Source organism: Nyctereutes procyonoides, unplaced genomic scaffold (genome assembly GCF_905146905.1).
Source record: "Nyctereutes procyonoides isolate TBG_1078 unplaced genomic scaffold, NYPRO_anot_genome, whole genome shotgun sequence".
NCBI classification, from domain to species: Eukaryota; Metazoa; Chordata; class Mammalia; order Carnivora; family Canidae; genus Nyctereutes; species Nyctereutes procyonoides.
Genome location: NW_026575030.1, coordinates 33713974 through 33737586, shown reverse-complemented (window position 1 = coordinate 33737586; position 23613 = coordinate 33713974). Strand labels below are relative to the sequence as shown.

At 41.1% G+C, this 23613-nt stretch overlaps 1 protein-coding gene across 2 annotated transcripts in view; it reads left to right on the top strand.

Annotated features, from left to right (window-relative positions):
- Positions 1-6273: 6273 nt before the first annotated feature.
- NECTIN3 (nectin cell adhesion molecule 3) overlaps positions 6274-23613 on the top strand; it is a 117055-nt gene continuing 99715 nt past the window's right edge. For both annotated transcript variants that reach the window (XM_055316190.1, XM_055316189.1), the window contains exon 1: positions 6274-6442. In XM_055316190.1, the coding sequence (XP_055172165.1) occupies positions 6274-6442 (169 nt within the window). The remainder of the gene's footprint in view (positions 6443-23613) is intronic.

Here is a 23613-nt window from a genome sequence, read left to right as displayed (position 1 = left end):
ATCTGTCCTCCTCCTATTTCCTCTGCTGCTTTTATGCCACCACTCTGGAAAATTCCTAGTCATTCTTTAGGACTATTCAAGTGTGATCTTTGATTTTAGGCCTTCCTGGTCTCTTTTAGGCACACCCTGCTCTCTTCTATTGAGTACATCCCTCTATTGCATGTAGGAATACTGTTATTAGTATTTGGGGTCAGGACTTGGATTGTTTTCAACCCCAACACCTAACATAGAACCCAGAATATTGTAGTTCAATAATCTCTGTTCAATTAGCCTTTATCTGATCTTCCATAATGCTATGGCATAGCTCTTCTTTCTGCCTCAACACCATTCCTCGAGCTACATTCTTTGGAACCCTGGTGCCCCTCCAAAAGAGTTGTATATTATAGAATTAGGCTGTAAATAGCTATGTGAAATATATGTTTGTTTTCACTGTAGGTTTGGGAGAGAAGTTCATTTCTTCTTTTCCCAAATAATCCTCCTATCTTTTAGTTCCATAATGATTTTTCAAGTGCAAGCAAGTCCTATGAAAGAAATAAATCACCTAAACCATCTAAAATTAGAAATTTCTATTTGTTTTTACTGTGATGTAAACAACATCAGCAGCAACAAAAACAAGTTGCATGTATATACAACTAAAACACCAACATAATTACCACCAAATTTACTTATTTCAAACCTACTTCTGTTAACCTGGATTATTGCCAATGAAGTAGAACACATTTTGCCCATTTACCTTATTGCTTTTATTTACATTAATTGACAGATTGACATTGGCTCTGTTATTTTAAATAGTTTGACTTAGAGAAAAGTAATCATTACAAGGGAATGTTGGGGAAATAGTCACTGAGAAAAAAAAGGTCTGATCAGGAACATAGGAAGCATGCTATGGTAGTGAGGGAATTTAATAATAGGGTTTTATTACCCAGGGGTTATAGGGGGTCTCCACAATAAGAGGAACACTGAGGTAATCCAGCGATGTAAACTGTAAGGAGCCATTACCACCTTTATTGCTGTGTAAACAAAGGGAAAAGGTTGGGTTATTAGAGCTCAGAAGCTCAGTGGTTAGAGTTCCTGCTGAGCCAGGGCTCAAACCTCTGAGAAGTGGGCACAAACTGGCCAGTGTTGGTACCTCTGTGGAGATAGGATGAGTCTGGTTCTTAAGAATGTAAAAGTGGGATGCTGGAACCAACTGCTGATGACAAAGGGCTATTACTGCTGATGGGATGCTGGTAGGAGCACAAAGCAAACAAAGGAACAAGTCTTTTTTTTTTTTTTTCCCTACTCCTGACTTCCACCCTCCCTCCAGGGACTTCTATTGATAGAACCCACCAGAAAGCCCACAGGCAAAGGAGATATTAGTTTGCAGAGCCCCAGCCCAGTATTACAAACCTAACCTGGAGTGTGGAAATGTCAATATGGAGTAGAGAGAGGAAGTTTAATAAACAGCATTGGGAGTAATTAGAGTCTTTTTTTTTTTTAATTTATTTGAGAGAGAGAGAGAGAGAGAGAGAGAGAGAGAGAGAGAGAGAAAGCATGAGCCAGGGGGAAGGGCAGAGGGAGAGGAGAAGCAGACTCTTTGCTGAACAGGGAGCCCAATGCAGGGCTCTATCCCAGGACCCTGGGATCACAACCTGAGCCAATGGCAGACATTGAACCAACTGAGCTACCCAGGCACCCCTAGCAATGGTCAGCTAATCATCATCCAGCTTAAAAAACTCAACATGATCAAGGCTTTAAATTTTTAAGAAATTAATATTCTTCTGTTGCGTTTGTCTGTGGTTACACATACACCTGAGTATGCTATGTCACTATGTTTATCATTTAGTCGTCTGGTCTGGGACTTATTGTTCTGGGGGTTTGGGTTTCAACAATTAAAAAAAAAATAGATAGGTCCCTGCCCACCCTCATGGAACTTTGATTCTAGTGAAGGGAAAACAGAAAATCAAAACAAACAAACAACCCATAATGTGTCAAATGGTGAGTAGAATGAAGAAAATAAAGCAAGTTAAGGGTGATAGGAATTGGGGGCAGGGGAGCTCTTTATTTTTTAATTTTTATTTATTTATTCATGAGAGACAGAGAGAGAGAGAGAGGCAGAGACACAGGCAGAGGGAGAAGCAGGCTCCATGCAGGGAGCCCAACGTGGGACTCGATCCCGAGACCCCAGGATCCTGCGCTGAAGGCAGCGCTAAACCGCTGAGCCACCCGGGCTGCCCAAGGGGAGCTCTTTAAATGGGGTGGTGATAGAAGACTTAAATGACAGAGTGAACTTTGAGCAAAGATCCAAAAGAAATATGAGGGGAAAATCAGCATGAATATATAGTGGGGATCTTTTCAATAGAAATTAGTTGCATTTGATAAATACGAGATCAGTGAAGATTTTGCAACTAGGTGGACTTTTTTGTGGGTCTGCAGTTTGATTTTAAGTATTTGCATAGCTCTGCTCTAGAAGACTGTGATTCTAGTAGAGTGACATCAACTTGTTATCAAATATATACCAAGTTCAAACATTCCACAAAGCATTGCTCATCTCTTCCACTTAGGGAAGAGCTATACCTCTTCACGCAGCAGGTTATAAAAAATCTGCTGATGGTAAGGGGAATGAGCTGAGTACATAATGGCCCACCTTCACTATAAAATACTTTCTTTGTTTCAGAGTCAGCTATGAAATTCTAATAATAGTCTCAAACCTTTAATTTGTATTATTTGAGTAAATGTAAAATGCCCAGCACTGTACATAATTACTTCTTTGTTAAGATGTCAACCTTTGTTTTTTAGTTAAGAGTTAATGAACCTCGATAATTGGCCAACAGTCTTTGAGGCTGAAAGTGGGATGGACACCATCAGTACTCTTAACCCAAAACAATGAAGTCATTGTTGGCAGTAGGATCATGTTGCCTTTTGTTCAGATAATTTTCTTCTTCGAAAATACATGCATACTTTGGATTTAATGGTGCCAGAAATATTAATAAGTTAGCTATAATTATTTCTGAACCAGTCTGTCACTCAAACAATAAAGGTGAACTTATCTGTAAAGTTAGACGACTAAAATGGTATAAAGCACAGTAACACTCCCATGATAAATTTTTTTTGTTTTTGTTTTACATTCAACAATATTTCTGGAGGAAATATCAAAAGAAAATGAACTGTATCATATACAATCTCATTCTGCAGTTAGTACTAATTTCCAACAGGAAGGCTTGGGGTGAGTATGTCTTCATTTGAGAACAGTGTAATTTAAGACTGGAAGCTTAGGAAGTAAAAATTTGAGTAACCTCAGTAAATTTGTTTCTGACTTTAAAAGGAATCTTGAGAGGTCAGTGGTGCCCATCGGAAGGCAAGGACTTGGGTCTGGGGATCCCTGGGTGGCGCAGCGGTTTGGCGCCTGCCTTTGGCCCAGGGCGCGATCCTGGAGACCCGGGATCGAATCCCACGTCGGGCTCCCCGGTGCATGGAGCCTGCTTCTCCCTCTGCCTGTGTCTCTGCCTCTCTCTCTCTCTCTCTCTCTCTCTCTCTCTGTGACTATCATGAATAAATAAAAATTTATAAAAAAAAAAAAAAAGAACTTGGGTCTGGCAGGAAAACCACCACATGTGGCTTGTAGGATTTTCCATTAACCTCTGTGCCTAGGTTCCTCTCCTCATCAGGTAGGGATAATAGTAATTGCTACCTTCCATGAGAAGTAAGCCTGTGCTTTGACATCTCTGGCCAAAGATTCTATATCAACACAAATGATTAGTTAATATTAGACACAATGCGTCATACACACAAAATACTAGCATAGTGCTCTTTTAATGCTTATAGGATATCTATAGATACTGCTCTTCCAGGCTCTCTCTTCACTTTAGGTCAGAGAAGAATATAATCATAGCATGTCACTAATCCAATTTCTCAAAATATGGAGAAAATATAGTTTTTAAAGCTCCACATCATCCTTCTGAGAAGCAGTAAACCTGCTAATCCCTCACGGTCTCTGTACGCAATCGCACAATGGCCCCCCATACTAAGCCTTTGGCACCTTTTCAAATGTTGGCTAAATTACTTTCTCTGGAAACTGGAACCGTCAGGGGGAAGGCCAGGGGAATGGAATTGGCTGGCGATATTAAGATTTTTGGTTGTTTAACATTTAACTGGCTCTCAACAACGTGTTGAAGTGCTATCTAAACAGATAATTAGCTAGTCGCTGCACAGTGGGCTCTGTCTAAATTTAGCAGTGAAATTAGGTTTAGACAATGAGAAAATAAGGAAAAGAAATTTTCTCCAGGGAATCGATGGTGTCAGCACAGCTGAGGAATGTCACAATAGCTACATTTCGTCAATTATGATCATCATCAGGGGGATCTCCGGGAGAGACGCGGGACAGGGTGTGTTCTTAGAGGGCGGCCTGAGGGTAGGCGACGGCAAGGGGCGGCTGCAGGAGGCAGGCTGCGAGGGGGGGCGCCGGGGCCGGGCCGGCAGGGGGAGGGAGGGGGAGGGAGGAAGAGGGGGGGGAGAGAGAGAGGGAGAGGGAGAAAGGGGTGTGGAGGGGAGGAAGAGGCACTAAACGATCGCTGGGAGACAGGATGGGAGGCGGAAGTTGAGAGGGAAGAGCGCGGCGGGCAGGGGCAGGGGCGCGCGGCCGCGGGGCAGTGCAGGCGGCCTTGTAACCCCGTGGGGGGACGGGGGGACGCGGGGCCCGAGTGATGCAAGGGGCGTGACCTCGGCGGCAGGCGAGCATTACTTGGGCTGCGACGACAGGCGCCCAGAACCTCGCTCGCCTTTCCCCCTCACTGGAGCTCGTTCACGGCTACCGGGTGGGGACACGGGGACCCACATAAAACTCCCGGCGTCCCGGCCGAGGCCGTGCGCGCCCCTTCCGCCCCCGGGACGGCGCCGAGTGCCCAGCGCCCCTGCAGCTCCGCGGGCGGCGGCGGCGGCGTCAAGGTCGGGCGCGGGGCTGGGCGCGGGGCTGGGCGCGGGGCTGGGCGCGGGGCTGGGCGCGGGGCTTGGGGGGGACGCTCGGGCTGCTCCCGGACCTCCCCACGGGCCGACGCCGCACACTCCGCGAGGTCGCCGCCCCGCGACCGGCTCCGGGGCAACAGGCAGGGAGGAGTGACAGCGAAATCACTCGTGCGAACGTGCAAAGGGACCAAACCGGAGCAAACAGCAGCGCCGCACTCGACGCGCTCCGGGGGGCGGGGGGGCAACCCGTGGTGGCCTCCTGGGGCCAGTCCCCGCGGGGACGCAGCCCTCCCGGGGCCCCGCTTCTCGCCCGGCCCCGCCGACCCCCCCAGCAGGCCGCCCTCCCGGGACGGAGGAGCGAGAAAGGCCGCCTGGGCCAGGAGCCTCGGCGGGCTGCGGGGAGCGCGGCCGCGAGCCGGGGGGGGAGGGGGGTCGGAGGGCGCCGCCGTCCCGGGAAGCAGGAAGGAGCCAAGTGTGTGCTCCAGCCCCTGCGCCCGGCGGCGAGGGGAGGCGCCTCGCGCCGCGGGCGACGTTCAGCCTCCGAGGCAGGGACCCCGCGCGCGGGCGGCGGGAGGGCGACCCCATCCCGCCCTCCCCCGCGGAGGGAGAGCCCCGCCGTCCCGCCGCCCCGCCGCCCTCCGCCTCCGAGTGCGCCGCGGCCGCGGTGGACCCGCGAGGGGCGGAGTGGGCGAGACCATCGGGAAGCCTGGGAAGGGGGGGACGGGGCGGGGCCCAGGCAGGAGCGGGGGGCGGGGCCTACTAACCTCGTCCGGATTTTCCAGTCCGCCCGAAAGCCCTGCTTAGGGAGAGAGAGACCCGTTATCAAAGTGGAGAGCTGAGATTTTCTTTTTTTTTTTTTTTTTCCTGGCAGGGGGAGGAGCGCGTGTGGGAGGGCGGGGCGGGGGGGGACGCGGCTGGCAGTCGGCGGCCAGACGGGAGCCCGAGTCGCGCGGGGCGGGGGAGCGCCGGCGCCGGCTGCGAGGGTCGGCTTCCTCTCCCCCTCCCGCGCGGGCGGGGTGGTGCGTTCCGAGTTCCCAGGAGTTGGAGGCGGGCGGGCGCCTGGGGGAGGGGAGGGAGGGGAGTGGCGGCGGCGGCGGCGGGCGGCTCCTGCCTCAGCCTCGGCAGTGGCGTCGGCGACGGCGACGGCGACGGCGGCGGCGGAGTCGGGGCGGCCGTGAGCGCTCGGCTGGTGTCCGCCGGCGGCGACGGCCCGAGAGCTGGGAGTTGGGGACGCGCGCGCCGCAGCCGCCGCAGCCGCCGCCGCCGCCGCCGCCCAGAGCCGAAGGCGCCGGGGGAGCCGGGGGAGCCGGGGGAGCCGGGGGGGCGGGGGGGATGGCGCGGACCCCGGGGCCGGCCCCGCTGTGTCCCGCGGGCGGCAAAGCACAACTTTCCTCCGCTTCCCCCCCCGGGGCCGGGCTCCCGCTGCCGCCCCCGACGCCGCCGCCGCCGCCGCCGCTGCTGCTGCTGCTCTTCCCGCTGCTGCTCTTCTCCCGGCTCTGCGGTAGGTGGACCTGGGCGGCCCCGGGGCGGCGGGGCGGGTGTGCTCGGCGGTTGGCTGCGCGAGCGGGAGCCGCGGACTCGGGCTGCAAACTTTTCGGCGCGCCCCGGGGCGAGGCCGGGGAAGGGCCGGGGCGGGCGGGCGGGCGCTGCGCCGCCGCTCCCCTCCCCCTCCGCCTCCCCCTCCGCCTCCGCCTCCCCCGGGCGCGGGGGGCGCGGGGGGCGCCCCGGGCTGCTCCGGGGACCGTTACCTCCTCGCTCCCGGCGGGGGGAGGCCGCGAGCGCGGGCTGCGGGGCTGCGCCTTTGCTGCTCCCTTTCTTCCCCCGGTGAAACTTGAGCCCTGAGCCCGGGTACCTTTAGGGACCGGAGCCCGACGGGAGGAAGCCTGCGGCTCCCGCCCCCCCCGCCCCCCACGGGGAGAAGGTACCGCGTTCGGCCCCTGCAGCATCCCCTGCGGCCGGTGCCGTCCTGGCAGCCCCCCGGCTCGCTTTGCACTGAGCCCGTCGCTGCCCTCCAGTCCGTGGGACGCCTGCCCCTCACGCTGGCCGTGCTTTTTTTTTTTTTTTTTAATTAAAAAAATCATTTTATTTTTTTTTTTTTAAAGCGAACCTTGTTTGTCCTCCAGGACTTTGATTTAGGTGTCACCTGCCTGGTGGCATCCTCTGCGCCCCGGCTGTTTGATCCAAACCGACCCCACGCCTCCTCCCGGCCTCTTTTCTTCTTGCCTCATCTTCCGTTGCAGCTTTCCTGTCGCATCTGGGAGTTAGTCTCTCTGTAAATTCCGTTCGTAGGTGTTGTCGGAGATTACAAGTGCACTTGTTAAGGATCGTGCTAAAAAAAAAAAAAAAAAAAAAAAAAAAGCCCCCAATCTGGCCTCTCACGCACGGGAGCCGGACGTAAGTGATCATTAGTGGAAGGCGGTGATGGGGGAAGGAGGCCGCGGGTCCCTGGGGGTGAGCGCTGTGGTTTGGTCCACCGGACCCGCTGCAGGAAGTTATTCATTCTAAGACTCTTAGGTGGCGGAGGAAGGTGGAGAAGCAAAAAACTTAACGCTTGCGTAGGGATTGGGTCTACCCAAGACGTTTCGATCGGCACAGGAGGCTGCTGCTGTCGGGTCGGTGTTTAGTGGAACCGTAGACGCAAGCCAAGTTTTGACTATTTGTTAGAGGGCGACGTGTGTGCAGATTTCTGGGGTGGTGTGATTTGGAAGAAAGAGCGTCCTGTTCCGGGACGTGTGTCGGGGTAGTTGGTCGTGAGGGAGGCAGAGTTTTCAGGAGGTTGAGTGCCCCTTACGGGCCGGGAAAGTCCTCTACCGATTCCCCGCGCGTTTCAGGCAGTGTAATGGCAGTTTTCTGATTCGCAGAGGATAGTGTGATGAATGGCGTGTTGTCTGATCTACATGGTTTCTTTAGCTACCCACTCCCCGGCTGTTTGGTTCCAGGACACAATTCTTGATGCTGTTACCTCCTTTTATTTCTAATATATATATTTATATATATATATATATATATATTTATTTATTCACGAGAGAGAGAGAGACCCAGGCAGCGGGAGAAGCAGGCTCCACGCAGGGAGCCCGACGTGGGACTCGATCCCGGGTCTCCAGGATCACGCCCGGGGCTGAAGGCAGGTGCTAAACCGCTGAGCCCCCGGGCTGCCCAGTGCTGTTACTTTAAACGGATGCAAGATTTAAGTTGAATTTGTGTGCCGTTCTTTTCCATTAGGGAGGATTGTGGATTACAGTTGGGTAAAGTTGGAGGGGGGTGTTAACAGTTTACTAGCCTGACTTAAGATCGTGTTAAGGACCGAGTGAATATTATTTGTATCTCTAATAAAAGCTTCTCTCTCTGATCAAAGCCTTCTAGAAGGCTGAATGAAACTAGGTAATATGGGCAGATAATCAGGCATATAGAATTTGAGTAGTTTCATAGTGCTTGTACAGATGAAGGCTTGACTACTTTGAAGGAACATGGATTTCATGTGGAAGAAGAATCTTTTTTAACGTCTTTGATAATATCCCCTTAGAGGGGCTTGATATTTTTATTTGAAGACTTAAAAATTCAAGTGATATGGTCTAATGGGCTGTGATTTAGAGCAGGTGGGAATTGAAGTTTCTAGAGTCAATTCTGCTTGTGGTCGTAGAGACAGGCACTAGCTTTGTGTTCCTGTGTGCACTGTTCTTCTAAAGAGCTTCCTTTTCTGGCTTATAGTGTTGATAACACCCTAATTTGTGAGCCCTTATGACAAGTTTTTTTTTTTTTCCATCAACCTTCCTCTATTTTAGAATTCAGTCTTTGAGTAGGGCACAGTTGCCCTGACTATGGATGCTTAATAAGTATGGAGGTAGAATTTTGATTTTCTTCATGTAACTTGTTGTTGATTTGACATTCGTAGTACTGATAAGGTTTTGTGTGTACTATTGCTTGAATAGTTCAGAGTTGGAAAGATTTTTAGGCTTTAAAGAGATGATTATTTGAGGATTTGTTAATCAGAATGGTTTACTTGTTCAACACATACAGATTTTTTTTTTCATTTTGCTGCTATTTTTTGATATGTTGCTTATGTGAATTTAGCACGACCTTAACTATGCTCAACATCTGCAATATTATCTATTAGTGCAAGGTAATGTTTACTTGCTAAAAAAAAAAAAAACTCTTGGAACTGGTAGACTTGATATTCTGAAAGCTGTAAAAAATTACATCATTTTTGTTGTTTTGAGAGTGTACACTGTCTTAATTGAAGAACTGAAGTTTTAAAAGGTTTACAAACTGTAGATTGTGGGGTTTTTTTTGTTTGTTTGTTTTTTTTTTTTTTTTACTTATGATAGTCACAGAGAGAGAGAGAGAGGCAGAGACACAGGCGGAGGGAGAAGCAGGCTCCATGCACCGGGGAGCCCGACGTGGGATTCGATCCCGGGTCTCCAGGATCGCGCCCTGGGCCAAAGGCAGGCGCCAAACCGCTGTGCCACCCAGGGATCCCCTGTAGGTTGTTTTTTAAGCCTAAGAAATTCCTAGGTATAAAGGTCAAAGGGACTAGATTTACATTACCATGTGACTTAATAAATCTTATTTATTTAAAGCTTGTTACTTGGGATTTCTCTTTCTTTCTTTCTCTTTCTTTCTTTCTTTCCTTGAAATAGAGTTAACACACAATGTTACATTAGTTTCAGGCAGATTTCTTTATGATGGCAATAATTCATAGGTGATGAGTTTTATCTCACTTTCCTTCCAACATTTTTCTTGAAAGAGAGAATATTAGCAGGAATACGGTATCAGTAAAGGAGAAGGCAAAGACTTTTTGGCCTTTGTCAGTTCCTACTTGAATCTAGGATTCTCTGATTTTCCATTTTCATCAAGGTTTTACCTGAAGATGTTAAAAGATGATAAAAAAGATCTGATGTTATATTGAATCTTTAACAGCGCTTACAGTACTTTCTGTATTCCTGGCACTTGATAGGCACTTGGGGACATAAGCACTGGTAAAGCAGAGTCCTGGCTTCAAGGAGCTTACAGCACTGTGATGCTAGACATGAAGGAAATAGTTGCTCATAGGATAGTCTAGTGTTTGTGATAGAGATCTGCATGAGGTACTGTGGGGTTGTTCAGAAGAGGGATACCTAACTCATTAGTTAAAGATCTATGAATGTGAACTGAGAAAAATTACTTTTTAAAAAATCAGTTGAGGGGTGCCTGGGCGGCTCAATTGGTTGAGCATCCAACTCTTGATTCCCTCGGGTCTTGGTTTCAAGGTGTGAGGATCAAGCCCCATTGGGTTCTTCTCCCACTCTCACTCCCTCTGCCCCCGCCTCTCAAATAAATAAATGCATCTTTAAAAAAAATTTAAAAAGTTGATTCAGATCTTACTGAGGTTAGACATTTTGGTAGATAGTACAAGTTCACTGTCTCTTTCTGCTCTTTATGGTTTAGATACTAAATAGTTTGATTTTGAAAAAAGGCTGCCACTTACTAGGTTTTTGAATCCTTGGCAAGTTATTTAACCTCAGTAAACTTAAGGGTTTTCAACATAAACAAACAAAAAGATATCACCTTGCCCATAGAGTTGTTGAGAGGATTAAATCAAAGAATAAAATAAAACACTTAGGGTACATGCAGTATAGTAAACTTTCAAATGTTAGCATTTTTTAGATTGCACCTAATAAACTAACCTGCCTTGTATTTGTCATTCTTAAATTCTGCCCTGATGTCTGGAATAATTGGGTTTTCAAGGTAATTGATTTACTCTATTTGCCTTCATATCTTTATTTTGAGTGTATAATACAGTCAGTGTTCCTTAAATATTTGTTAAATTTACTTCATATAAATATTCAGAAGACCAATTTTCAGAATGTTGAGATACAGTGAAATTAACTTGCGTATTTGTTTGGAACCACGTTGAATCTTCCCTTGATGATGTAGAATGCATTTAATGATTTGGCAGTTCCATAAGGTTGCTTGGAATGTTAGTGTTTATATTGAAAATGCACAGTTGGGAGGAAAGGTCATAATTAAGTCTATTTTATCAAGTCACTGATAATATCAGATTGGGGCCTATAATACATACTACCCATATAAATCTTTCTGCATCATGAACAGATATAATTGGAAAGTGAATCAAATTTAGAAGCAAGCAAAAAAGACCCACATCTTCCATTCTTGCATTTAGCTACAGCATTAGAAATTGGAATTGAAAAAGCTGGGCAGTTATATATTTCTGTGTGCATATGTGTGTTTACCATCTTAACTTCTTCATTTCACTTATGCTTATATATATTTATATATATATTTAATTTAGTGATTGAGCAACTCTGATGTACGTGTTACATCAGTATAGTTAAGAAGTAAAACTTATGGCTTACTGCCTATTATTTGAAAATTGCTGAAAAGAAGCTGGATGGGATATCTTTGTTAAAAAATGGAGTATTTTATAATTTGCCCTTTTAAAATTAAAGAGTAACATTTTTATAGCATATTCTATAATGTATTGAGGTGCTTATAGCAATTCATAGTAAAGACTAGTTAAGAAAAATACGACCTTTAATAATGGCTATTAATGTATAAATTTAGCATAAAATCAGATAATCCTTAAGTTAGTAATAGAATGACTACTAAAGATAATTATATTCAGATCCAGAAATCTAAGTATCATAAATATCATACTTATGATTACTTTTTTTATGAGAAATTCTTTAAAGTCTTGAATCTGTATCTTTAACTGAATTTCATAAAACTTAATATTTCTATGTTTATAATAGGTTCTGACAAATCTAATCATTTATTTGAATAAAATTTGTGGTGGATCCTTTATCAAAGGTGAGCTTTAAGTTTTTCCTAAATGACTCACTTATTATACCCTCGGTCATTAATTTAAAATTTTAGTGAGAGTTGCCCCTTATGACCTTAGATACACCTTTATTCCAATTACTGTAGTTATTTGAGAAAGGATATTGTATGCAGACTTAATCTGAATTTTGTGTATTCTCTTTGATATAGCATCCAGGGAGATTGTTTTTCTTGTAACCTACTTACTGCCCAACAGTCATCTGCTAATTAAGATGAGTAGGAAAAAACTATCTGTTGCTTTGTGAGTAGATATTCATAAACTGGACTTTGAGGCATATGTGTAAAAATATGCCAGCTCATACCTGGATTAAGTGGCTAAGAATTGGTAGTATGCTTTTCAGCACTTCAGATGATTATTTTCTGGGTACAAGATAGAAAATTATACATGTGGCTCTATAGATAGTGGAGTGTTTTTTTTTTTTTTAACTTTGATTTTCTTTAATGGTTAAAAAGAAAGTTGTTCTTATTTTAAATAGGATGGCTTGTCACTGAATGGAGGCTTTTTACGAGCTCTCAGTCTAGGATTATTCAGAGTAAATAAAGGGGGGAGGGGCTATAAATCGCTGTTCTCAGCTAGCCAGGGTCAGCAGAAGCAGGGTGTACAGGTGGGTTCATATCTGAGTTACTAAGGAATCTTTTTCAAACAACATTCCAGGCTCCACTGTGGACTGCCTGGATCAACAATTTTTGCAAGAGAGGTGGATATGGAGATAGGGGTTTGCGACATTTGTGTTTTGAGAGACATCTTCAGATGATTCTTACCTCTATTAGTGTTATTTATTACAGAATTTTAATTTATGATTTGACCAGATGTATTTCCTCTTCCAAAAGAAATATATTCCACTGTTTTGTTCACTAATATATCAGAACATTACACATTGGCATATACATGTAGTAGACACTCAAATTTCTTTATTTCAAGAGTTTAACAGTGAAATCTAATCTAATCCAGCACTGTCCAACAGAAATGTAATATGAGCCATATAGGTCATTTTAAGTTATCTTGATACCAACATTAAAAATAATAAAAGGAACAGGTGATATTAACCTTAGTAATATTTTTATTTAACACAGCATAACCAAAATATCACTTCATTGTGCAACTTGCTACTAAAAATTGAGATAGTTTACATTTTCTTTCATAGTAAGTCTTTGAAATTTGGTGTGTAATTTACACTTAGAGATTTTTTTTTTTTTTAAAGATTTTATTTACTTGACAGCACACATGTGCTCATGCAAGCACAAGCAGGGGGAGAGGCCTGGGGAGAGGGACAAGCCAGTTCCCCACCAAGCAGGGAGTCTGATATGGGGCTTAATCCCAGGACCCTGAGATCTTGACCTGAGGCCTATGTTTCAGTGACTGAGCCAGCCAGGCGCTCCACAGATTATTTAAACTGTTTCCTGCTCAGTAGTCTGTTGTGGCTGGAGGCTACCATATTGGTCAGTGCAGGTCTAAACTCTACAAATCTCTGAAGTAGGTTGTGCCTTTCTGTGGTCCTTACTTAGAAGACCTAAGATGTCATTACTCTTCCTGCCTACCTACTCAAAATCTGACGTGTATGTTTTAAGGTTAATTTTCTCTGTGAAGCCTTTTCTCATCACTTCTTGCTGAAAGTGAGCTTTTCTTCTTTCTAAAGTAGTTACTCTTTATATTATGTTGTTTGGTGATATGTGCTCTTTGTAGTAAAGATCCTGCATCAGGGTTCACTGTATATATCATAACACGTATCACAGAATAAGCACAAATAATTTTTCAAACTGTATAGATTTGTTTTTTTTTTCCTATTAACTGTTTAAGAACTTGCCCAAATTTGTTTTATGATAAGTGGCATCAAAAGAATATGTGGTTTCATCTTCCATGTTGAAATAAAATAGTAAAATAGAATAATAGCTATAGTAACTATGAAACTCTTCTGAACTTGATTTTATTTCTTATCTGATCCTAGATATCTTTCATTCCTTAGTCCCTGGAGGCCTACCCTCTTCTGTGTTTAATAATGTATGTGAAATACGGTCATTAGAGGGAAAAGCATGCACATTCTATTTATTTTTCTTCATGTTTTTAGGTTTAGAGCAATGTTTGCCAAAGTATTTCTGTGGAATGGAAGTCTCAGAAGATATGTTTCTGGGAGAAAGTGCTGTGGTTAAATAGACTTGGGAATAGGAAAAACTAATGCTGTAACGCCTTTATATGTAAAGTTACTCTGTGCATTAGTTTATTCATAGTCTAAGAAATTCTTCCATAAAATAGCCTGTTATACAAACTCTTTAAAGATTCTTTTTTTTTTTGCGTAATACCTTTTATGTTGCAGGAGCTATGTTTTACAGAGTACGCTAGAAAATAGATCCTTAGGTTTGTATATTTAGTATTATTCCTATTTTGACATTCCTATGCCCACCTTCCAAGATAGAGGGAATGAATATATATATGTATATATATATATTTTTTTTCATATTCTCTTGTACCTGTATATTATAAATATACTAAACTGGAAGAGGTTGGTAGGTTTTAAAGATGTTGCTTGATGAGATAGTTCTTCATTGGCTTTTCTGTTTTCTAAACATGCTTTTTTCTCTGTTTAGTTCTCTTTACTCATTGTCTTACCATTTTGAATCAGAGATGTTAGTAACATTGACCTTCTAGGGGTAATACAATTTTTTTTCCTTCAGTATTGCAAAATTAGTTGTGTATCATTTATCCCAGGACATAAGGAGTAAGCAGTTTCTGTGTGACATACCTCACTTTATGTATAACAGATCTCACTCTGAGTTTGAATTTTTGAAATAGAGCGGTAAATTTAAGATAGCCAGTCTGTTTTGTACTGGAAATGTGTCAGTGCTGTTATTGGGAAGGACATGAAAAAAAAAAAAAAAACAAGAAGCAATTATAAAAGTAGGTGCATACAGTGAGAACTCCCAACTCAGTGTTGAGAACATTGTATACAGTTAAGAATGTGCTTGATTCTTCTAATGGCTTCGATTTAGAGGAAACACAAAAATATTAATGAAATGTTAGTATTTCTAAGCAATGATGAGATAATTTTCAACTAGTAACTACTTCTATGTGTTATCTGTGGTAGACGTTATTGTCATTACTAAAATATCTTAGGCCATTGTTTTTGAACTTAATAATATGATTTCTAATTCAGTCATAGCTATTATGGGCTAGATTAAGATTAATCTCACAAGTGTCCTGTCATTATGAACTCCAAATTCCCTTCTAATTTGATTTAGATTAGAGATAATCATTCATGGCCATAAGTTCAATTTAATATTGGCTAAGTCACACCATTAAACTGTCTAGTTTTTAAATCTGCTTAGAGATGCCTTGGTTCCTTTATTTTAAATGCAGAATTTTAAAAAAAGCTTCTCTACTTATTTTTTATTGAAGAGATTCAAGTGGGAGAAGGTACTTAGCTACAGTTTTATCCTTCTCATTAAGGGCACAGGGCTAAAACATCATAGCATTTTTCATGAAACCATGAGTCTGCATATGTTAATGTCTCTAGCAGCTGCTCTAAATCTCTGATTTCTGCTTGTTAAACTTAAAAGAGATAAAAAAATTACCATAAAGAAAAACCTCGAGTAATGTGCAAATAATGCAGTTCTATCAACTTTTATAGTAGCTTCACCATTCTTATAGGCATTGTAAATATGTGATTTTAAATATAATTATATGATTATTTTATGATAGTTTTGGCTAATTCAGAGTAAAACCAGAATGAACTTTAATATTGAAGCATAATGGTAAGGAACTCCTATTCTCTTTCAAGTTGTTACCTTCTGCTTGTTGTATACTAGTGGGATGTCAAAGATAGCTCCTATGGTCGCCTGACTGATTTTAAATAACAAAAAGAAGGTATATCAAAGCTAGAATTAATAACACTAATGATGACATCTATTCTTAGCAAGAAATGACTGGAGTATTGGCATTTTTTTCTGTATGTAGTTTATTTTTACACTTTTTAATGAAAAAGCATTTCAACTTTTAGATTCATAAGAATTAGCAATTATGGTGGCTATTTTGAAGCCATGCATTATTCATCATACTTATTTTTCCATATGTGTATGAAAGGATCTGGACATTGACACAGTTTGTAATATTTATAGCTGATAGTGAAAATGTTTAAATACATAAGTAGTTTTTGAAATTTGTATAGATCATGCAAGAATGTCTCTTGTCTTCTAAAAGCTTTAATCTTAACATCTGTTAAAATTAAAAAAAAAAAATAAACCCACAAATTTGAAATTGCCTGAGAAAAATACATATCTTTCTTTAGGGATAACACTGTTGCTTTGCTGCCCTCTACAGTCATCGAACATAGTCACTCTAGATTTTTCCTGCATCAGATGTATAAAATACTTACTTGACCTGTGAACTTTAAATTTCAGGAGAGGGTTGAGTGATATTTACTGTTAAAATATAATGTTTAGTTAGTCACAACAGTTGATCCATACTTGTAATGCAGAAAAATAAGGGATTTAGAAATTAGAGCAGGGGATAGATGAGGGGACTATTTGAGCATCAATCAGGAAATAAGTAATACAGCACCAACCGAGTGGTAGGTGGTGTAGAGGGTACTTTAATGAAATAAGACATGGTGGTTGGTCCCAAGTTTAAAAACCCATTTGTAAGATTAACTGCACCTTACAATATATCCAAAAAAGATATTTGTAAAGACATTGCAAATAGTATATGATACAGCCTAAGGAAAAGATCAGTAAGGCCTAGAAGAGTCAAGGAAAGCTAAATAGAGATGAAACTTTTGAGCTGTGTCTTCAAGAATGGATAAAGTTCAGACAAGTAAAAGGGTTATTTCAAACAGGGAAAAGAAACACAGAGCATCTGTTACACCAAAAGGACTATGTATGCAAGGAGCCTTGGAGTCTTTCTTCTTAATAAATGTAAAATGTAATTGTTAGGAGATTTCGGAATTAGAAGTGTGTGTGTTCCTGCATGTACGTGTGTTAAATCCAGTTACTTAGGCTCTCTGCCTGTTTCATTTACTCTAAAGTTGGCCACATACTTCATTTACAGAGTTGCTGTGAAAATTAAATGAAATCCTTATTAAACTGTAATAAAGTTTTATAAATACTACTAACAATAATGCAAGGGAAAATGAATTGTCTTATATTAGAAATATGAAAATATTGTGGAGTTAGAGAAGAAGGAGCAGTTTTATTGGGAGTGAAGGAAGCCTTAATAGAAGACCTGATTTTGTAGCTGAACCTTGAAGAAGAATTGAGATTTCTGTTTGTGAGGGAAAGTCCAGGAAAAAGGGCATTACAGGCTGAAAAAAATCACTGGACTGCGAACTCTGGAAGGAATGTTCCTGTGTGGTTCAAGTATGAGCTTTTCATAGGGAAGTCATGGATTTTTTGAATACTTTGCTGATGCTGAGGAGAGTAGTATGTAGTGAGGATCTTTGAGTCAAATAACTACTGAGTCTTTCTATGATTTGAGGACATTGTATAGCTCTGACGGAAATGTGTAAGATATACTGGAGGTACAAGAGACAAAAGAGAAAACCATTGTGATTCTCCATGGAACACCAGGTTGTAGAGACAATGGCAATTTGGTAGAAGGCTTGGAAAGATTAATCTGCGTAGATTACCTGGTATTTGCATATCATAGTGAGGAAGGAAGAGTTGAATATGTATGTAATGCTTCTCTTTTGAATGGCTAGTAAAGAATGGTGGATTGACTAATTTCAGTCTAGTAACTTTTTATGGAGGCGTTTAAATTGTGGTGCGTCAGGCATATATTTTAGAACTGTAGTTGGAAACTTATGAAATGGCAGGGGTGGTATGTGGAATTGGGATTGAGGTATTTAGAATAGTTATGAGAGAGAGAGAGAAGAGGCAGGGGAGGAGGAGGGTTGAGAAGGAGGGAGAGAGGAAAGGGAAGTGGGCAGGGGACTGGGAACATTTTTCAAGATTGACATATTTTAATTGCATAAGAAGGAGGGGGAATAATCTAGAAAAAAAACTTAATAAATAGACCAATATATTTAGTAGTTAGGAAGAGTGTGCTGATGACTCAGTAATTTTGTAAAAGTGATGATTAGAAGTCAAATTCCAAAATATTAAATGAAGGGATAGTTACAAAGTAGTAGAATAGGGCCTACTCTTGGGAAAGACAGAAAAGAGAAAGAGTAATTTGAGGGGAAAGAATTATGTATCAGTTGTTATGGGCTGAATGTTTGTCATCCCAAAATTGATATGTTGAAGGTATTAGGAATGGTTCTTTGGGAGGTAATTAGATTTAGATGAGGTCTTGAGGTTAGAGCCCCATGATGATTAGTGGCCTTGTAAGAAGGATGAGACATCAGAGTTGTGGATACAGTAAGAAGTCAGCCATTGGTAAGTTCTCACCAACCAGATCTAATGATGCTAGGTCCCTGATCTTAGACTTCCTGTCCTTGGAACTGTGAGAAATGTTTGCTGTTTAAGTTACCTACTAGTCAGTGATATTTTGTTATGGCAGCCTGAGTTGACTAACACATCAGCCAGGCTCTGAATTGCAAACATTAGAAACTTAACTTTGATTAAGAGGAAATTTTTAAAAGGATATCAGGGGGTTCAGGTATGGAAATCAAGACCCAAAGAAGGCTGGGCGTCTATAACCATATCCAAAACTACAGCCTAGATAATGTCAAGGGGCAGTCTGTTAAGGTCATTGCTTTTTGCTTCTTGAGACATTGAATATTAGAGCTTTGCCTCTTAGACTGGCATTACTGTTCTTAGAAACTGGATATTGTTACCATAGCACAAGGGAATATGCTTTCCGGTGGTGTCCACTACAGAAGGTTAACGGAAAGCTTTTTTAAAAAATTGATGTATAGTTGACGTACGATGTTCTTTTAGTTTCAGGTGTACAACATAGTGACTAGATAATTCTATACATTAGGCTATGCTTACTACAATAAGTATAGTTACCATCTGTCACCGTGCAGTGTTACTATAATATTATTGATTTTTTAAATTCCCTATGGTACACTTAACATCTCCATGACTTATTTTATAACTGAAAGTTTGTACCTCCTATCCCCTTCACCTTTTTCACCCTTCCCTCCAACTCCCTAATGTTGGGCAACTACCAATTTGTTCCATGTATTTGTGATTCTATTTCTGTTTATTTCTACATTTGTTTTTTAGATTCTACATATAAGTGAAATCCTGTGGTATTTGTCTTTCTCCGTTTGACTTATTTTAGTTAGCATAATACTCTCTAGGTCCATCCATGTTGTCGCAAATGGCAAGATCTCATTCTTTTTTATGACTGAGTAACAGCAGTCTGTTGCTGATATATAAATGTGTGTGTATGTGTACACCACACCTTCTTTATCCAAATTCATCTATTTATGGACACTCAGGTTGCTTCTGTAACCAGTAAATTTACTGCAATAAACATAGAGGTGCATGTATCCTTTTAAATTAGTATTTTTGTTTTCTTTGGATAAATACTCAGTAGTGAAATTACTGAATCATGGTACTTCTATTTTTAACTTTTTGAGGAACCTCTGTACTGTTTTCCACAGTAGTTTCAACAATTTACTTTCCCACCAATAGTGCACTACATTTCCCTTTTCTCCGCATCCTCGCTAATACTTACTATTTCTTGTCTTTTTGATACTGGCCATTCCATAGGTGTAAGGTGATATCTCATTGTGGTTTTGATTTGTATTTACCCGATGATTAGTGATATTGGACATATTTTCAGGTATCTGTGATATTGAACATATTTTCAGGTTATCTGTTGACCCTCTGTGTTTTAGGATTACTTGTTCTTGTTCTTTGAAAAATACTGTTGCTTTTTATAATACAGATTGCATTGACTCTATAGATTACTTTGGGTACTATGGACATTTTAACAGTACTAATTTTTTCAATCTGTGAGCATGATAATAGCTTTTCATTTGTTTGTGTTGTCCTTTCATCAGTGTATTTATAGTTTTCAGGTCTTTCATCTCTTTGGTTAAACTTATTCCTAGGTAATTTATTCTTTTTGAAGCAATTATAAATTGGATTGTTTCCTTAATTTCTCTTAAAAGATTTTTTAGTTCTTATGATGAGATTTGTCTCTCTTTGTTGGGGCAGGGGGTAGGGGATAGTAGGAGAAGTACATTGATAATGGCAAGGTCCAGGAAGTAAAAAAGTAAGTAGAAAGATTAAGAACACAGATGAGAGAGAGTAGTCTTAGAAACAATGAAGGGCTCTTCTTTCTACTGCTTAGGGAAAAATAAAATGATAGGTAAATATTTAGAGATACATCCAGGTCTAAGAAAGGGAGGTTGTAGCAAGGCTTTGATCTTTAGTGATTTAAGGCATATATTTTGAGAATAAATGAGTGTGGAGTAATATTGGAATTTTGTAGTAGAACTTTTTGGCAAAAATGGAATATCAACTAAGAATGATAAAATAATTGGTCAGTATTTGAAAGTATGAGTTAGCATAACATGAACTTGTAAAGCACAATGATGTGGAGGTAGTAATAAGTTTATGTTGGTGGTTAGTATTTAATTGAGCACTGTGTCTACCAGAAGTTATTCTAAGTACTGAGAAAAATTAGCTGATAAGGAATAAAATGTTGGAGGCACCTGAGTGGCTCAGTCAGTTAAGCGTCTGCCTTTGGATAAGGTTGTGATCGAAGGGGTCCTGGGATGGAGCCTCACATCAGGTCCCTTGTTCAGCTGGTAGGCTACTTCTCCCTCTCCCTCTCCCTCTCCCTCTCTCCCTCTCCCTCTGCCACTCCCCCTTCTCGTGTTCTTTCACTTTCTCTCTCAAAGTCTTTAAAAAAAGAATAAAATGTATTCTCTCAAATAAATAGTCTTAAAAATAAAAAGAATAAAATAACAATTGTATTTACTTATTGAAGAAAGTAGAATAGAGCCAAACTGCTGAGTACCTTTTGAATATGTTGTAATGCTGAAAGTTTGGGGAAAAAAAATGACTTAGGAAAGTAGTATTTAAGCAACACTTACTTATCATAAGTGGGATAGTCTAGCTGTGGAGTTATTAAGGCCTGAAGTAGGATGGCAGTGGTAGACATGAAAGGGAAGAGTTTAAAAACAAGAGATAATTAAAAGGCAAAATAATCTCTCCTTTTATGATGCCAGTATATGAGGAGTGCATCTGGAGTTTTGTATTAGACAGATGGGACAGTAGTGTAAATATTGCTGAAAGGGAGGTTGAGGTAAGAATTAATTATTGCATGGAAGGGTGTATTAGTTTCCTTAGCGCTGCCATAACAAATTATGAACTACGTGGCTTACAACAACAGAAATTTATTCTCTCACAGTTCTGGAGCCTAGAAAGTCTGAAATCAAGGTGTTAGGACTGTGTTCCCTCTGAGACTCCGCTTATATTCTTTCTTGTCTCATCCAGCTTCTGCTGGTGGCCATCAATCTCTAGGTTTCAGTGGATTGCATCACTACAATCTCTTCCTCTGTTGTCATATGCATATGACAGTTCTGTCAAGGAACTTTGCTTTTTGTATAAAGATAATAGTCACATTGGATTAAGCCCACCCTTCTCCATTATGACCTTATCTTAATTTACATTTTATTACATATGCAAAGACTGTATTTCCAAGGTCTTTGGAACCTTGATTCTTAAGGTCACATTCACAGGTACTTGGAATTAAAGGCTTTGACATAAGGGGACACAGCTCAATTAACAAAGGGGTAATGATTTCGGTTTTGCTTATTAACTGTGAGATTTTGAGGCTTTATTTGAATCGGAGGACCAGGTGAACACAGCTTTAGAAGATGTGAGGTATGAGCTAGTTTGAACAAGGCTGGAGACATAGATTCATGAAATAATAAAACTTTTATTGACATACATACACAGAAAAATATTCAGGGTAAGTATACAGTTGGGATGTACTTTTGCAAAATGAGCGTGTCCACGAAACCATCACCCTGGTCAGGAAATAAATCTTTACTAGCACTCCAGAAGCCCCCTCACACCCTCTCCAATCACAGATCTCTGTCTTCCCCAGAAATAACCAGAATTCTGACTTCTAACACCATAAATTTGTTTTATCTATTTAACACCATTGTACAGTATTCTGTTCCATCACTGATCCATAATTTATCAGTTTTAATGTTGGGCAGACATTTGGGTTATTTTCACTTTGAGACTTTATGTATAGTACTGCTACGGACATCATTGTACCTCTCTTGGTGCTGGGACTACTGGCTCACTTTATGCATGTTTTTATTGAATAAGTTTCGCAAGCAATACTAATTTATACTTCCTATCAGTAGCTTGTAAGCTTCAATTGCTTCACATCTTCACCAGCCAGTATTTTTTTTTTTTAACCATTCTGAGCAGTATGCAGTGGCATAATATTGTGATTGTAATTTGTATTTCCCTGATGGATGGGATCTAAGGATTACAGGCCATCTCAATATACTCTTGTGAAGTGTCTGTTAAGTCTCTTTGCATTTTATTCAATTGTATTGTCTTTTGTCTCTATAGATTTGTTGGAATTGTTTTATGTAAGTTAGGCTTGAACCCTTTTATGTATTGCAAATAATTTCTCCTACTTTGGTCTTTTCACTCTATTAATGGTGTCTGTAGATGAACAGAAATTCTAATTAATAACTATCCAGGGAGTCAAAACCAATTTTTGTCTTTATAATTATTTCTCTGCCTTATTTACAAAATCTTTCTCTAGTACATCATCATGAAAACATTTTTCCCTGGGATCTTTATCATTTTGCCTTTACTATGATTCATCTAAAATTTGTTTTTGTAATTATGAAGTAAGGTCCATATTTTTTCTTCATTTACTCTCCAGTTGACCATCACCATTTATGGAGGAGACCTGCTGTACAGTGCTGCCTGTATAATAAATCAAGTAGCTGCCCCCATGCCTGGGTTTCTTTTCGGGCTCTCTTCTTTGTTCCATTGGTCCACTTTCCTATCTTGGCACAAATCACATTTCCTTATAGCTTTATGATGTATCCTGGTATTGGATAGAGGAAGTCCACCTACTTGTTCAAGTTTAATGTGGCTGGTCTTGGTCCTTTTCCTTTCCATATACATTTTAGTAGCAGTTTATCAATTGCCACAAAAAAACTACAGACATTTGTTTAAATTGTAAGTACATTAAATCAACATGAAGTAATGTGGGGCTAAATTGGCATTTTTATAATACTGAATCTTTCAATCTCTGAATCTGGTTTATCTTTCCATTTACTGAGATTTTCTTGACTTTTTTTTTTCAATAAAGCTTTCTAGTTTTTTTTTTTTGTGTGTGTGTGTAACAATTTTGCATATCTATAAATTTGCAATTAAAAATCTAAGTTACTCCTTTTTTTTAAGATTTCGTTTATTCAAAAACAAGGTGATTGAGCATGAGTGGGGGATGGGGCAAAGGGAGAGGGAGAGAGAGAATCTCAAGCAGATTCCATGCAGAGCCTGATGCAGGGCTACATTCCAGGACCCTGAGAGCATGACTTGAACCAAAATCAAGGGTAGGTCACTGAACCAACTGAGCCACTCAGATGCCCTTAATCTAAGATATTCTAATTAAAGATTTTAAGTTGTTTTTTGATGTTGTTATTATAAATGGTATTTTAAAATACTGTTAATCATTTGCAGGCATATAAAAATCTGATGATCTAGATATCATGACCTTATATCTGGAGACCTTGCTTAACTTCATTTATTTCCAATACTTCATTGAATCTTTTGGATTTTCTATCTGCACAGTCATGCCACCTGTGAAAAATGAAAGCCTTCTCTCCAATCCAATCCCTATACTTTTTTTTTCTTTTCCTTTGTTTATTGCTCTGGCTAGGACTTCCAGTATGATGTTGAATT